At 37.6% G+C, this 13666-nt stretch overlaps 1 protein-coding gene across 3 annotated transcripts in view; it reads right to left on the reverse strand.

Annotated features, from left to right (window-relative positions):
• The window catches only part of jph1a (junctophilin 1a), a 37497-nt gene that overhangs the window by 22125 nt on the left and 1706 nt on the right, over positions 1-13666 (reverse strand). For 2 of the 3 annotated variants that reach the window (XM_058375843.1, XM_058375845.1), the window contains exon 2: positions 12341-13076. In XM_058375843.1, coding sequence (XP_058231826.1) covers positions 12341-13076 — 736 coding nt within the window. Of the gene's footprint in view, positions 1-6761; positions 6919-12340; positions 13077-13666 lie in introns of those variants that run through there. The other variant, XM_058375844.1, reaches the window with a different exon arrangement.

A 13666-nucleotide genomic window follows, 5' to 3' on the forward strand; every position in this document is an offset into this window, starting at 1 on the left:
ATGCTGAATTAACAGCATCTACAGAGTGAACAGGTTCTCTCTCTCTCTCTCTCTCTCTCTCTCGTTCTCTTTCGCTCTTTCTTTCTTTCCACCCACAGTTTCTGGGAAAAAAAAGTGTGTAACAAGAAGAGTAGAAGAATCACCATGGCAACAATGTAGCGTCCATGCACGAACAGTCTCTCTCCTTCTCTATCTCTCCCTCTCTCTCTCTCTGTCTCTCATATACACACACACACTCCTTCCGGTGTCCTGAACTGAATTCAACACCTGGTATTCACAGATTAAACCCGGTGAAGGAAAGGTCACATTGCCTGCCAACTCTGTGTGTGTGCGTGCGTGTGTGTGTGTGTGTAATTGCCCAATCAAGCCTCGTCCACTTGCATTTTACTCCCCCGTCAATAGAATAGCACAGAATGGTACTTGGTTTTCCAGGTGATTGGTCCAAATCACTAAGTAAACAAACCCATATGGTCGGACACACACCCACACACCCCCTATACACACACACACACACACACACAAGCACTGTGGTGGAAACAAAAAAGGTACTGAGGTCTAGATTTCATCTACCTCCGTGGTAGCTATGGCAAATTTAATAATAAGCCTGTACAGAACTTTCAAATAAGCCCTAAAAAAGATCCTGTTTGCTTAGTTTGTATAATTACTGTAAGTGCTGATGCTGGCATCAGAGGCTCACTGCGCTATACATAGAGATCTAAGAATTTTTAATGGGTTTGCTGCTGAGGAATATTTTTGAACAGTAATGCACGCTCAGCACAGTATCACTGTCCAGAGACTAGCACGGTCCATTAACACTCACACACAGACACAGACAGACATACACACACACAAATTTTTAGGTAAGAGTAATAAACATGATTTCTATTTACTTACACAGCTGAACCCATTATCTATTCATAACCAGTTTATTTTACTCTCAATCTCATTCTTAAGCACAGCCATATTTTCCGCAATATTACGTTTGCCTTTTGCACTGCAGTGCATTGAAAATTATACTGCACTATATTGCCAAAAGTTTTGGGACACCCCTCCAAATCATTGAATTCAGACGTTGTTTTTCAGGGGTTGGGCTCGGCCCCTTAGTTCCAGTGAAAGGAACTCTTAATGCTTCAGCATACAAAGACATTTCGGACAATTTCATGCTCCCAACTTTGTGGGAACAGTTTGGGGATGGTTCCTTCCTGTTCCAACATGACTGCACACCAGTGCACAAAACAAGGTCCATAAAGACATGGATGAGTGAGTTTGGTGTGGAGGAACTTGACTGTCCTGCACAGAGTCCTGACCTCAACCTGATAGAACACCTTTGGGATGAATTAGAGTGGAGACTACGAGTCAGACATTCTTGTCCAACATCAGTGCCTGACCTCACAAATTCGCTTCTAGTGGAATGGTAAAAAATTCCCATAAACACACTCCTAATCCTTGTGGAAAGCCTTCCCAGAAGAGTTGAAGCTGTTTTAGCTGCAAAGGGCGAGCCAACTCTACATTGTGCACGTAAAGGCAGACGTCCCAAAACTTTATATATATATGTTAATATTTTTAGACTTTTAGCATTAGCCCAATTGTATATTGCATATTTATTAGTGTGTTGACAGCATGGCATGCAGAAAGGTTACAGAAAGGAACACAACTTACGCTTGGCACTTAAACTCCGATCAAATGGTTGCGTTCTCTGTGTTTATGAGAAGATGTGTGGCGTTTATGATTTCATCAGAGTATAATTTATTAATACATGTGATGAAAATGCTGACGTTGACAATGGTTCTGTCATATGATATACAGGAACTTGACAGATTCATATGATTCATCTGAGGGCACTAGAGCAGAAATGATGAAAATACAAAAATAAGTATTATAACAAAAAGCATGCTACATTAATTCATCTAATTCAAGGTAATATCATGGTGTTATGTCCTTTCTGAAAGTATTTCTCCATATATCATGGCTCTAAAGCTTTAGAGAGTGAAATACACTATATATAAACTGTACTGAATGAAACATCACTATGACAATATATCCAATAATGACCTTCAGCTTTACCAGTACTGATTACGGCATCAGAATTACAAACATGACTTCCGGGTTCAGTATGTCACCTGAAATCTGATAGTAGATTATTTTAAGAGGGTGAGAATCAGAGACAGCATTGTTTCTGCATTGTTTTGATAAACTACTGCAGCCTAGCAAGCAGGGATCGTCTTACCGGCTTTAACAATATTCTAGCAGCTTCTCTGGCTGAACAACTGAACCCTCACACCGCTGCTGCATGTTATATGACATGTAACGTGTCCTTTTTGAGAGGCACTGACAACCGTCATATTAACAGGGACCATTATTAGAACAATCCACTGATTTATGCAGTAATCAGCCATTACATTACATGAGCTTCAGGTAATGTTGCCATCAAACATCAGATCGGAGAAACAGTGTAATCTCTCTGACTGTGGCATGGTTGTGGGTGCCAGATGAGTATTTCAGAAACAGCTGATCTCTCACAGGACTCAAAAAACATTGACAGTTCTGTGGATGGAAATGCCCTGTTGATAAGAGATAACAATAGAAAATGGCCAAATTGGTTTGAGCTGCCAGGAAGGATATAGTTACTCATATAATCTTTACAAAGCATCTCAGCATGCGCTAAACATCAAACCTTGAGGTGGATGAGCTACAACAGCAGAAGATTACACTGGATCCCACAAGAACAAGAATCTAAGGCTATCATGGGCAGACTAAGTGGTAGCTCAAGTGGTTAAGGCTCTGGGTTGTTGAGTGGAAGGTTGGGGTTCAAGCCCCAGTACCACCAAGCTTCACTATTGGGCAACTAAGCAAGGCCCTTAACCCTCTCTGCTCCAGGGGGAACTGTATCATAGTTGCCCCTCCACTCTGACCCCAACTTCCTCAGCTGGGATCTGCAAAGAAAACAATTCCACTGTTCTGTCATTTATGTGTGGCGATAATTTTGTCACAGAAACTACCCAGCTTAATATGAGAAAAATGGTCCACTTTTTCCAATTTGTATCTGTCCAGACCCTCAGATTCTTGGTTTTGGAAACCTGATGGAACTCTGTATACTGATTTTCTGCTGTTGTAGCTCATCCACCCTCAGATTTGAGTTACTCAAGTTTGAGACTTCCTGTCAGGTCCTCTGAAGTCTCTCATCATAAAGGTGTTATAGCCAGAGATCGCCACTGCCAGCAAGCAGTCCCCGACTGCACAGCTTGTATAATTATTACACACTCTATTCTTCCAATACCTGAAATGGTAGAACACATATCAGTGTTTTTCTAGATGATTAAATCGTTTATTGTTATTTTTTTAAATAGCAAATGCAAGCCACTCATGCAAGCTTATTGATCCAGGTTATGTTTTCAGCTCATCTGGACCTGTGGTTCAGTCTTTAGTGTGAATGAACTGTTGGAGGCGCAGCATAGTAATGAATTGCCACTGGAAATGGGCTACACCAACGCACAGGTGGCTCATATACAAGCTGTCTTTCTCAAGTGGATTTTTCAGAGCTCTCTCTCTCTCTCTCTCTCTCTCTGTCTAACCTAGCCCATTTTATGAACCCAAAAGTGTTGCACAGGACATCTCTCCATGTTCTTGAGTCATTCCTTATTCTGTTTTTTTATTAGTTTGGTATGAAGGAATAACCTGCCATGAACTCTACTCACTCACCTTATTTGTTTTTAAATAGCGTTAATGTCAGATCAGAACAAAAAATGTAAAATACACATAAACATGATAGGGATTGAGGACATGTCAGAAATATATCCACATAATTGAAGGCATTTTCACCAGATACAATATGTACAAGGTGTATATATGTTTGTTAGCTGTTGGTAAAGCAGTAATAAGGCATTAAAAATAAAACTGCAAAAATACTTTAATGTTTTCAAAGTATACTACTTTACTTTATACTGAAAAGGGCTAAAGCTAAATTTTAATAATAAATAGCAAAAAAAAAAACAACAACCAAAAAACAAAAACAAAACACTATCACAAAACCTGGAATATCTCAGTAGATATGTTTAATGTTAAATCACGGAAATCATGACTGTTATAAAGTCCTGACGCTGGAGACTCCTTCCAAAAAGGCAAAATAAACATCTCAGGGAAGACCATGTCAACAACTGGACACATATTTATGTGCATTGTCCATCATGAAACTCTGTAAATGAGCTGTTGCTATAGAAACAATAATGTAATAGAACAAATGCATTAGTATGAACCTGTGATTTGGCTTGCAGCATGAACTTTCAGAGCCACTTTCAAAATGCACTCATTATTGAATCATTCTTTTTGGAAGGATCTCTGCCTAGGCCTTTACCTGCTTCTAACTTTTTATTAGGAAATAACTCATTAATAACAGATATTCAATATATGACATAATTGTATCAAATGCAACATAACATTTAATACAATCTATGTTTATCTATACATTAAAAAATGTAAGATACTTAACACACACACACACACACACAGGCTCAGTCATAGGTGATGAAGTAGTGTTTCACTATGTACTAGGTTGTGTATTTCTGTCCAGCGGTGATAAGCTGCCTTGCCTTATTTAGGCAGTTGGGGAGTGAGGAGTGTGCTGACACACTATTGCATTTTAAACACACACACACACACACACCAGGAGAGAAGATGGGGGCTCCATGTGTATTCCGCAGACATTTTGATCACAACATGTCCGTTGCCTAAACTTTATTATTATTATTTTGATTATTATTATTATTACATTTTCTTCCAAACCTTTCAGCACAGAAAACAATGTACAGGTGTTGTATATCAATCAACTACTGTTCTGTGAAATATCCTCAACAAGATGATGTCATAAAAACAGCGTCAGCCAAACACACAGTCATGGAGAGTGTGAGACACGCTCATTACATCACCATTTATTCCAAACACACAGCTATGGGCTGCATCTCATACCGATTAATTTCATACTACATAACGTTGCATTATAGAGCAAAGAAAAAAAACAAAACACAGTCGAGTGGAAAGCAGACCGCAGGAAAACTAGGTACAACTATAAATAATAGGGAATAGCAGAAAGTAGGTAAGCCCAGAGACTAGAGACGGTTGAACGCAGGGAACACTGACTACGGTTCTTGTCAGACGAGGACATGTGAGAGGCAACTGAAGAGCTCTCAGGACTGAATAGAGCTTTATTAGCTTCAATACTCTATCGTCTTCTCTCTTTATTCTTACACACCATGTATTACCATGTGCTCTATTACCACGAAGAGAAAACACTTCCTAACAGACAAACAAGAAATAGTGATATTTATTTTTTAAATCCAACAGAGTTTATAGGTGAGATGAATGAATAAATGAATGAATGAGCATGCAGGTAAGTAAATGTTAATCTTAAAGTGGATTGGAGTTAGGGTTAGGGGATATCTGCACTAAAGCTGTGTGTGTAACAGAGTGATAGTGTTACACGGAAAACAGTTCTGCATGGCCTTACACACACTCGCTAAACCTTTCATGCGAAAATTTCAACTGAAGTCAATAGGATATAATCAGTATAATAATCATGCTATGCAGTGAATTATTGTAAATTTGTTGCTTACAATACAATACTGATTTTTTTCCCCCTTTCCCCATTACACCATCACATCACCGCACCCCATACTAACTTCTCGAACCCGAAGTAATCTGAACTTTGCTTGTGTTTGTAGCATGAGGCTTAAATCATAAATCGTCTCGGCTCTCCAGGACTGAAATCTGTGACCTTGTATTTCTCTATACCGTATCTCCCCAGTTTATCCTGTCTAAAACTGTCACTGAGCTGAGGAAGATCTGCACATCTGAAGGCTTTACTGTAACAGCCGTTTGTCTCTTAGTCCTAGAAAATTCATGAAGTTATCCCTAGATCATTTTGAGCAAAATGTGCGCCGTGGATTTTCAGTTAGTGAATGGAAAAAATTCTGATTAAAGCTTAAACCTTTCAGCCTGAAATGTTTAGGAGCAGAAGCGGAATAATAAAAGTAAATAAATAAATCAAATAAAAATTACTAAAATAAAAAGTATAATAATCATAAAAATAATAAAAAAAATTTTTTATTTAATGTATTTATTTTATTTTTTATTTTTTCACAGACCAAATGTAGGTCTAAACCAGGAAGCTTATAATGTCTTAGAAATGCTTAAAACTGCATTTATCTGGCACCCATTTTATTTTCCCAAATTACTTTCTCATTTGCATGTAAACCATTTAAAAAGCTTCTGTTTGGTTTGTCTCATTAGCAAGTCATTTTCAGTAACAAGTCATCAATAATTAGTATGTTTTTTTTATTTGGTTGTTTATAAAATCACTATGAAATTAGTTAGATATTTTGAACATCTTTTGCTAGTCAGGGTGAACTCAAGCTGTTTTTCTCCCATCTACATGAGTGCAGCTCAACAACAAACATGCTCGGTAATCAGCCAAGTGCATGCTTCATACATAATGCCGTGTGAAAATGTTTATAGTAAGTTTAATTGTTTTTATTCTTTCAACTAATCGCCTTTGTACGTGTGAAAGAATTTACTAAATGAAATCATGTGATTAAAAAATGAATACAAAAAAAAATGTCCAAAATCTTCTAGGAATTTGGAGGTAAGATATAAATAATAAGCTACTTGTGTGGAAAAATTAATACTGGGTTACGCAAGGGAAAATATACCACTATTATCTTGTGACAGAGATTGCAAAGAAAACTAGCATATTTTCCACACTGAAAAGAAGTTTACTTTTGGAATTATGATATTTTTAGCATCCGCTTGATGTGTTTCTGTTCCTTGAAACGATTCGGAAGCCTGCTGCGTCCTGATGATGTCATGAAGTTAGATGTCGGAGCAGCTGACCAATCAGCATCTTCCCTTGCACTTACTCTGGAAGAGCTGAAAGAGACTCTTGGTTATTGCTCTGTCTTTCAAGCCTTTCTTTAATCTTTTCTTCATTCCACTTTCTATAAACTGCTCTAATGACGTCGTCTAGCAATCACAATATGGCCCGTTGTGAAAGTCGCTCACATCCTCACGCTTGCAGCAATGTTGAGAATTAACTGTTCACTTGCTGCATCTATCTATCTATCTATCTATCTATCTATCTATCTATCTATCTATCTATCTATCTATCTATCTATCTATCTATCTATCTATCTATCTATCTATCTATCTATCTATCTATCTATCTATCTATCTATCTATTATATTTTCTCTCTATATATGTATATATGTAGCCCACATGATATAAACTAAGGGATTATACTGTAACTGAGTTGCTAGTTTATTAGTTGCTATTTTTGTATACCTAATAAAATGGAAGTCTACACGACTAGTAAACATTCACTAGTATAAGGTGTTCCTAATAAATGTAGAGAACGTCGTGAACAGAAAGCAGTAAGCAGGTGTGAAGGCTCAAATTAGCATTTATAATGTCATAAAATACTTAGATCTGTTCAGACATTTAACCAGTGCAGCGCATTTCTTTTTTTTAATTTCTTTACAATTTTTTCCTGTAAAATTGTGTGTGGACGAATATTTCATAAACGAGATCTTGTTATATTATTTCTAAAAGTTTAAAAGTCTATAGTGAATAATTCTCACTCTGATTGACGTCTTTACGCGCACGACAAAATGGCCTAACATGAACACATGTTCTGCTGTAAATGAACTCGTTTAAGATGTAGTACAATGGCTTTACTCTAATTTCATTATCCGTGTAATGACCCACGTGTGTGTGTGTGTGTGTGTGTGTGTTTGTGTGGTTGTGGTGTGTGGTAGGGAGTGTAACAACACTCCCAAGAGGCCCAAATGCCAAGCTGTGTGGTTAACCTATCTCAGGTCACACACACTCAAAAACACACACACACACACACACACACACACAGAGTGTTAGTGCATACTATTCTATAGTTACACGTGTCATTCTTTCTTGCGACGCATATTTTAATCTGGTGTAAAGTACAGAGAACATGATATAAGAAGCCATGTGGACCACTTCATTTGCTGTGTGTGTGTGTGTGTGTGTGTGTAAATACGCTAACCAGAATGGATTAATCATATCGATTGGCTGATCTCACACACCCACACACTCACCCACCCCCTCATACAAGCACCCAATACAAGCACCCAATACACACACACACACACGTACACGTGCTAATGAAGTCAATAACTTGGAGCTGAGAAGTGCAAATTTCAGCGTCATTTAATCAATGTTCATTACTTTTCTCTAATAACTCACAAATCAATAAAACTTGAAACTTGAATGAGTTGTACTCTAAATATTAAGTTCTAATTCTAACTACATTTTTAAGGTAAAACCTCTAAAGGCAGCAGCAGTAGCAGCAGCAGCTCCTTTTTGACTCAACAGGGAGAAAATGCAAATGAGTTTCCACAGTGTTGTATTTCTGACCAGGGGCTGTGTGAGGAAAGGGAACTGCAACAGCGAATGGATGGATTGTTAATAGTATTTTTTCTTAATATAGCAGAAACACTGACACCAGTTTAGACACTGGCAATAAACTGTGAACTGGACATTGAATTGTTGGGCACTAAAACTGCAAATGCAAATGTTTTTACAAACAAATTTAAATAGTGTCTTGTAAAGGAAGTGCAGTTGCAAATACCTGCGCGAATTAGCATTCTTCTGATCTGAATATGTCTAGACAATGCTGCCATATTCTTGTACGCTACATTTTTAGTTAGAGAGGAAAAAAAGAAAAGTATGCTTTGTATTAAATGGAAGTAAAAAGATTAGTTTAGTAGTATAATATGTATTATATATACTGTATATATATATACTGTATATATATATATATATATATATATATATATATATATATATATATATATATATATATATATATATATATATATATATATATATACATACCTCACACATCCGCGAGGTTACGTTCCAGGACCCATCGCGAATGACAAGGTTTTGTGGCTGTTCGGGGGAGTCACTAAAAATGCTTATACTGAGTTTAAACCCTAAATATGACCCTAAATAATTTCATTTAAAAGTTAGCTTAATACATTACCCTTAAAAAATAAATAAATGTTTGACGTAAAAATAGAGTACAGTATCACCTGTATAAAAACCAAGGACAAAATCACTGAGATCACTGATTCACACTTACGGAATATATACGCGTGTTGAACCGAGTACAAGGTGCGGGGAGATGAACCGCGACATCACGCATACAAACCATCATAGCTACCAGCCAATCAACAGCTAGTAACAGTAAAGCTGTTAACGCCCTGTGATTGGCTACTTCCAACCCTTCCAGCCAATAGCGTGTCGTAATGGCTGTACTGTACGTACGTGATATCGGCGGCGTTTGATATCATTAAAATAACATTTATATTTTATTTACATTGATATTTTGTTGATTTTACCTTTATATTTATATTACTAAATTAATAAGCTAAATTTTTCGTAATAATTTCGCAAATGCTTAAAAAGCATGAAGATGTATAAATGGCCACAAAATTAGCCGTAAACACGTTTGCAGGATTTTGCGAGGATTTGGCGGGTCTGCCAAAAATTCGCAGATGCGAATTAGTTAGGTTCCAATGAAAATTTTGTGGATCAGTGAAGCGGTGAATTGTGAGACACGGATCTGCGAGGTATTACTGTAATATAATAACATACTATATAACATAAAAAAGTCAGATATAGTATGATGTTTACATAATATATTAATATACTATATAACATAAAATGGTTTAGATATAATATGATGTTTATATAATATACTATCGTACTATATAACAAAACGTTTAGATATATGATGTTTATATAATATACTAACATACAATATAACAAACATTTTTTAGATATAATATGATATTTATATAATATACTAACATACTATATAACAATAACGTTTAAATATAATAAGATGTTTATATAATATATTATCGTACTATATAACAATATAATTAATTCCTCAGCTAGCTGTACTCATGTGTACGCATGAATCTCATTGGAGTGCTGAAAGTGGATGGTGATGATGTCAAATGTCGCAAATAAAAAAAAAAATCCTAATTTCGCAGCTTTTGCTTGATTTTGTGCTACTTTCTGCGATCGTGAAAATCGTGAAATCAAGGAGGGACTGATACAGTACAGAAAATATACGCACACTATAGTAATTGAAAGTTATAGCATGTGTAAGTTACTAGGTATAAGCAAGCAGCTCCCAATAGCATAAAGTATAGAGTACAGTGCAGAGATATATTAGTAAAGGTAGATATACTGCATCAGTTACGTTAACATAAATGGCATAAATTAGCAGTAATTAATATATAGAGCAGGCTATACTAAAAGGATTGGATCTAATAGTACTTGTGTAGTTACAACAGTATAAAGTTCAGTGAAGCACAGTGTATAATACAAAGGGATGTTAGTATATACTATATAAAGTATTATAGCATAATATTATAATTAGTATAATTAGCATAGTGCAATCTGTAGCATACATATCCGAGTTAAACTTACATAAATATATATCTATACAGACATATATATATACGGTTTGGCCTGAGCGTAGAGTGCTCAAAGACCCTGAAGTATACCTGGGCTAATCATTTATCCTGGTTTGTAAGCTTCCTGAGCTGATTCAGTCATTTGGATGTTGCTGTGAGACATTTCAGTTTTATCTTTAGAGATTTGGCCGACTCTATTTACAGAGTGCAGTGCATAAGAAACTGATCCGCGGAGGCATCGGGTAGCTAAAAAGCGCACAAAAACAAGTGTGTAGCACTCATTAGCTCGTGCTGTTGGTAATTTATATGCAATATTCTTCCCTGAATTCCCCAAAATCTGATTAAAATAATGATTTACTAGGGCGCTTACTGAATGCTTTCATTTCTGAGGAGTGGAGCGTCAGACTAAAATGATAATTACGTAACTGAGTGTCTAAATCAAACGCTAAATCATTAAGTGTTCGCATAAAAAAATAAGTAAACGATGCTGTAATGCTGTAATATTCCAGCTTGGCCTAATAAAACCTTCACTGGCTATGAAATGAGTCACAAATATCCAAAATGCAAATGCTTGCTTGTATTATGTCGCTGCGTGTGTGAGTTTTCGGTCATGTTCGCTCGTTCTGCTTTGATCGAAAGGTCGTTTTAGGCCTCGAATATAAAACGCTTCTCTAATGCAGCCACTGGTTTTGGAAGTGATACAAGGAACATGTGTACAATAAGGGAAACTCCCACAATTCTCTGTGAGCAAATAATGACAAACCGAACTCATCAAAGCCTTACGAGGACATACAGCTTGGGAAAAGCCAAAAACTTTTATGTCTATTCGTTTAGTAAATGCTTTTATTCAAAGTCCAAACTGAGTTATGTGGTTAATATATAAATAACAAAACCACTACTAATGGGAGTAATAATAATAAAAGGTTTTCGGTTTTGCTTCACAGTGGCTCTCTGGCAGCCCTGCAATTTTTATAGCCAAGTCTGAGTCACTACCTGAGTGTCCTCTATAACACTCTGTTATCTACCTCACAAAGACACCTCGTCTGTTCAAAGCAGCTGTATAGCAGCTGAACCAGATCAGAGGAATGCCCTGTCCTGTATTTCCGTACGTACAGACAGTTCATCCAGATTTTCTTCTCCCAGACTGGCCTTTTTGGATTACCCATCCCTATGTTCACGCTCTAGCAAGCAAGAAAACATCAGGCAACTACTAATTTTCTATTCTTGTACACTTCATGGAGGCATTATTTTTGAGACTTTGGAATCAGTGCTAAGCTTTGTATGGTCCAACGCTTCTTTAGTTCTCCACTCACAACTGTTCATGTTTACTGTCTGCATATAATTGTCTCTAATTTCAGAGAAAAGTAAAGCTTATAAGGGAGCAGCAGGTGGTCATTTGGGCCTCTGGTCACTGCACTTGCTTGGCTAATGTGCCAATAAAGCTAGTGACAATGCTAGCACATAAAGTTACTTGGAAATAAAAGAACCAATTTTCCAATCAGTAGCAGTTGCTACACACAGTGACACAAAGCAAGTGACTTGTGTGATTAAAACATTCATGCTTGAGACTGGCTAGCTTAACTGCGACTGACAGGAAGGAGAAGAAATTGGTATTTTCATGATTTGAACTCTCAACCTCTTAGTCCCAAACTCCCTAAGACAGAACCCAGTGCAGAGCCAGTCAATATACTCCTTTATCAAACTCTTCTTATATTACTGATGGATGACAAGATGCAAGAAATTTTATACTATTAAAGAATATCATTATTTCTACAGCCAAGTGAATTAAACCAGATTTTTATAGTACCCTCAGAAGGCCACCTACCTTGAGAGGGCGATTTCCACTTTGCTTCTGGCGATGTTGGCTGCTCTTTTCGCTCCCTCCACGGCTCTGTCCACTTTCTCTTTGGTTTTGGGATTTTTCAGTGGAATGAGCTGCTTCTTTATCCCTCGGACCAGTACGTTATTTTTGTACTTCCCTTCTTCCCGGGTTCCGTCCTGAAAAATGGTGCAGCCGTATCCGTGCCGCTTGTTCATCAACCACTCCCCTTCGTATTTGGTGCCGTCAGAGCGTTCGCTCACGCCGAAACCACTTCTCTTGTCATTTTTCCACTCGCCTGCATAGGACTCGGTGACTGTGGCGTCCATTTTCTCCTCGGTGTCTACATTGTCCTCTGTGTCCGTCTTCTCCTCGTCCTCGGCGTCGCTTGAGCTGATTCGGCTCATGGCGGAACTACGTGTTGAGCTACGTTTGCTTGAAATCGAACTCTTCGATTCGGATTTCCTGAGCTGACGAAGGCTCCCGAACAACGACCCACGCCGGACCAAAGGCTGTTTTTTCTTCTCACCGTAGACATTTAAGACGAAGCCACCTCGTGTGTTGGCTGGCACGTTGGACGCCTCATCCTGCAGCAGCACAGCACCGTTGCTCTGCATGCTTCGTAGAGATGATAAAGAAGTTCGCAAAGGGGAGCGAATGGTCATGGCCATGCCGTACGGGACGCTCTGTCTCACGCCGTAACCATGACGCATCCCACCCATCCACTGACCCTGATATGTACCTACAAAACAAGAACATGTCTAACAATATATCACGGTTCTTAATGATTATGACCATATTCTATTCAAATGTTTTCTTTTTCTGTGTCTGTCAGATTTTCAGTCATTCACTAATTATTCATGCATTCATTTTGGACTTTACATATGACCATTTTGCATGCTTGATGCCTTGGAGTCACAGTTTCAGCCCAGCCCTTTCAGCGATCTCGATCTGTCACTGTTCACTTAGCTCTCTGGAAGCATTCACTTGTTCCCACCCCCTCAAATCTGTGCATTTTGGCAGCATAACCAATGATTCATAGTTCTAATTGCGTAAACGCTGTTAGAGCTTAAACTGTGTGTGATTTGTAATTTCAACATGAAGTAAAAATGATAATAAGGATTTGTAACTGTAATATAAGCTTTCCACATGCTGGTATCACAGTTGCAGATTTACAAATCTGATTACTTAATCTGACACAATCTCACCTGAATGACATTTATGTATGATTACTTTTGACAGAAAAATGACACCATGTAATTTGCTGCCTGTAGGGAAAAGCTAAACAAAACTCTTTATGACGTTACACTTGAGTTTATGTAGCTTGTGTGC

This window comes from Hemibagrus wyckioides, linkage group LG23 (assembly GCF_019097595.1).
Source record: "Hemibagrus wyckioides isolate EC202008001 linkage group LG23, SWU_Hwy_1.0, whole genome shotgun sequence".
In the NCBI taxonomy this organism is placed as follows: Eukaryota; Metazoa; Chordata; class Actinopteri; order Siluriformes; family Bagridae; genus Hemibagrus; species Hemibagrus wyckioides.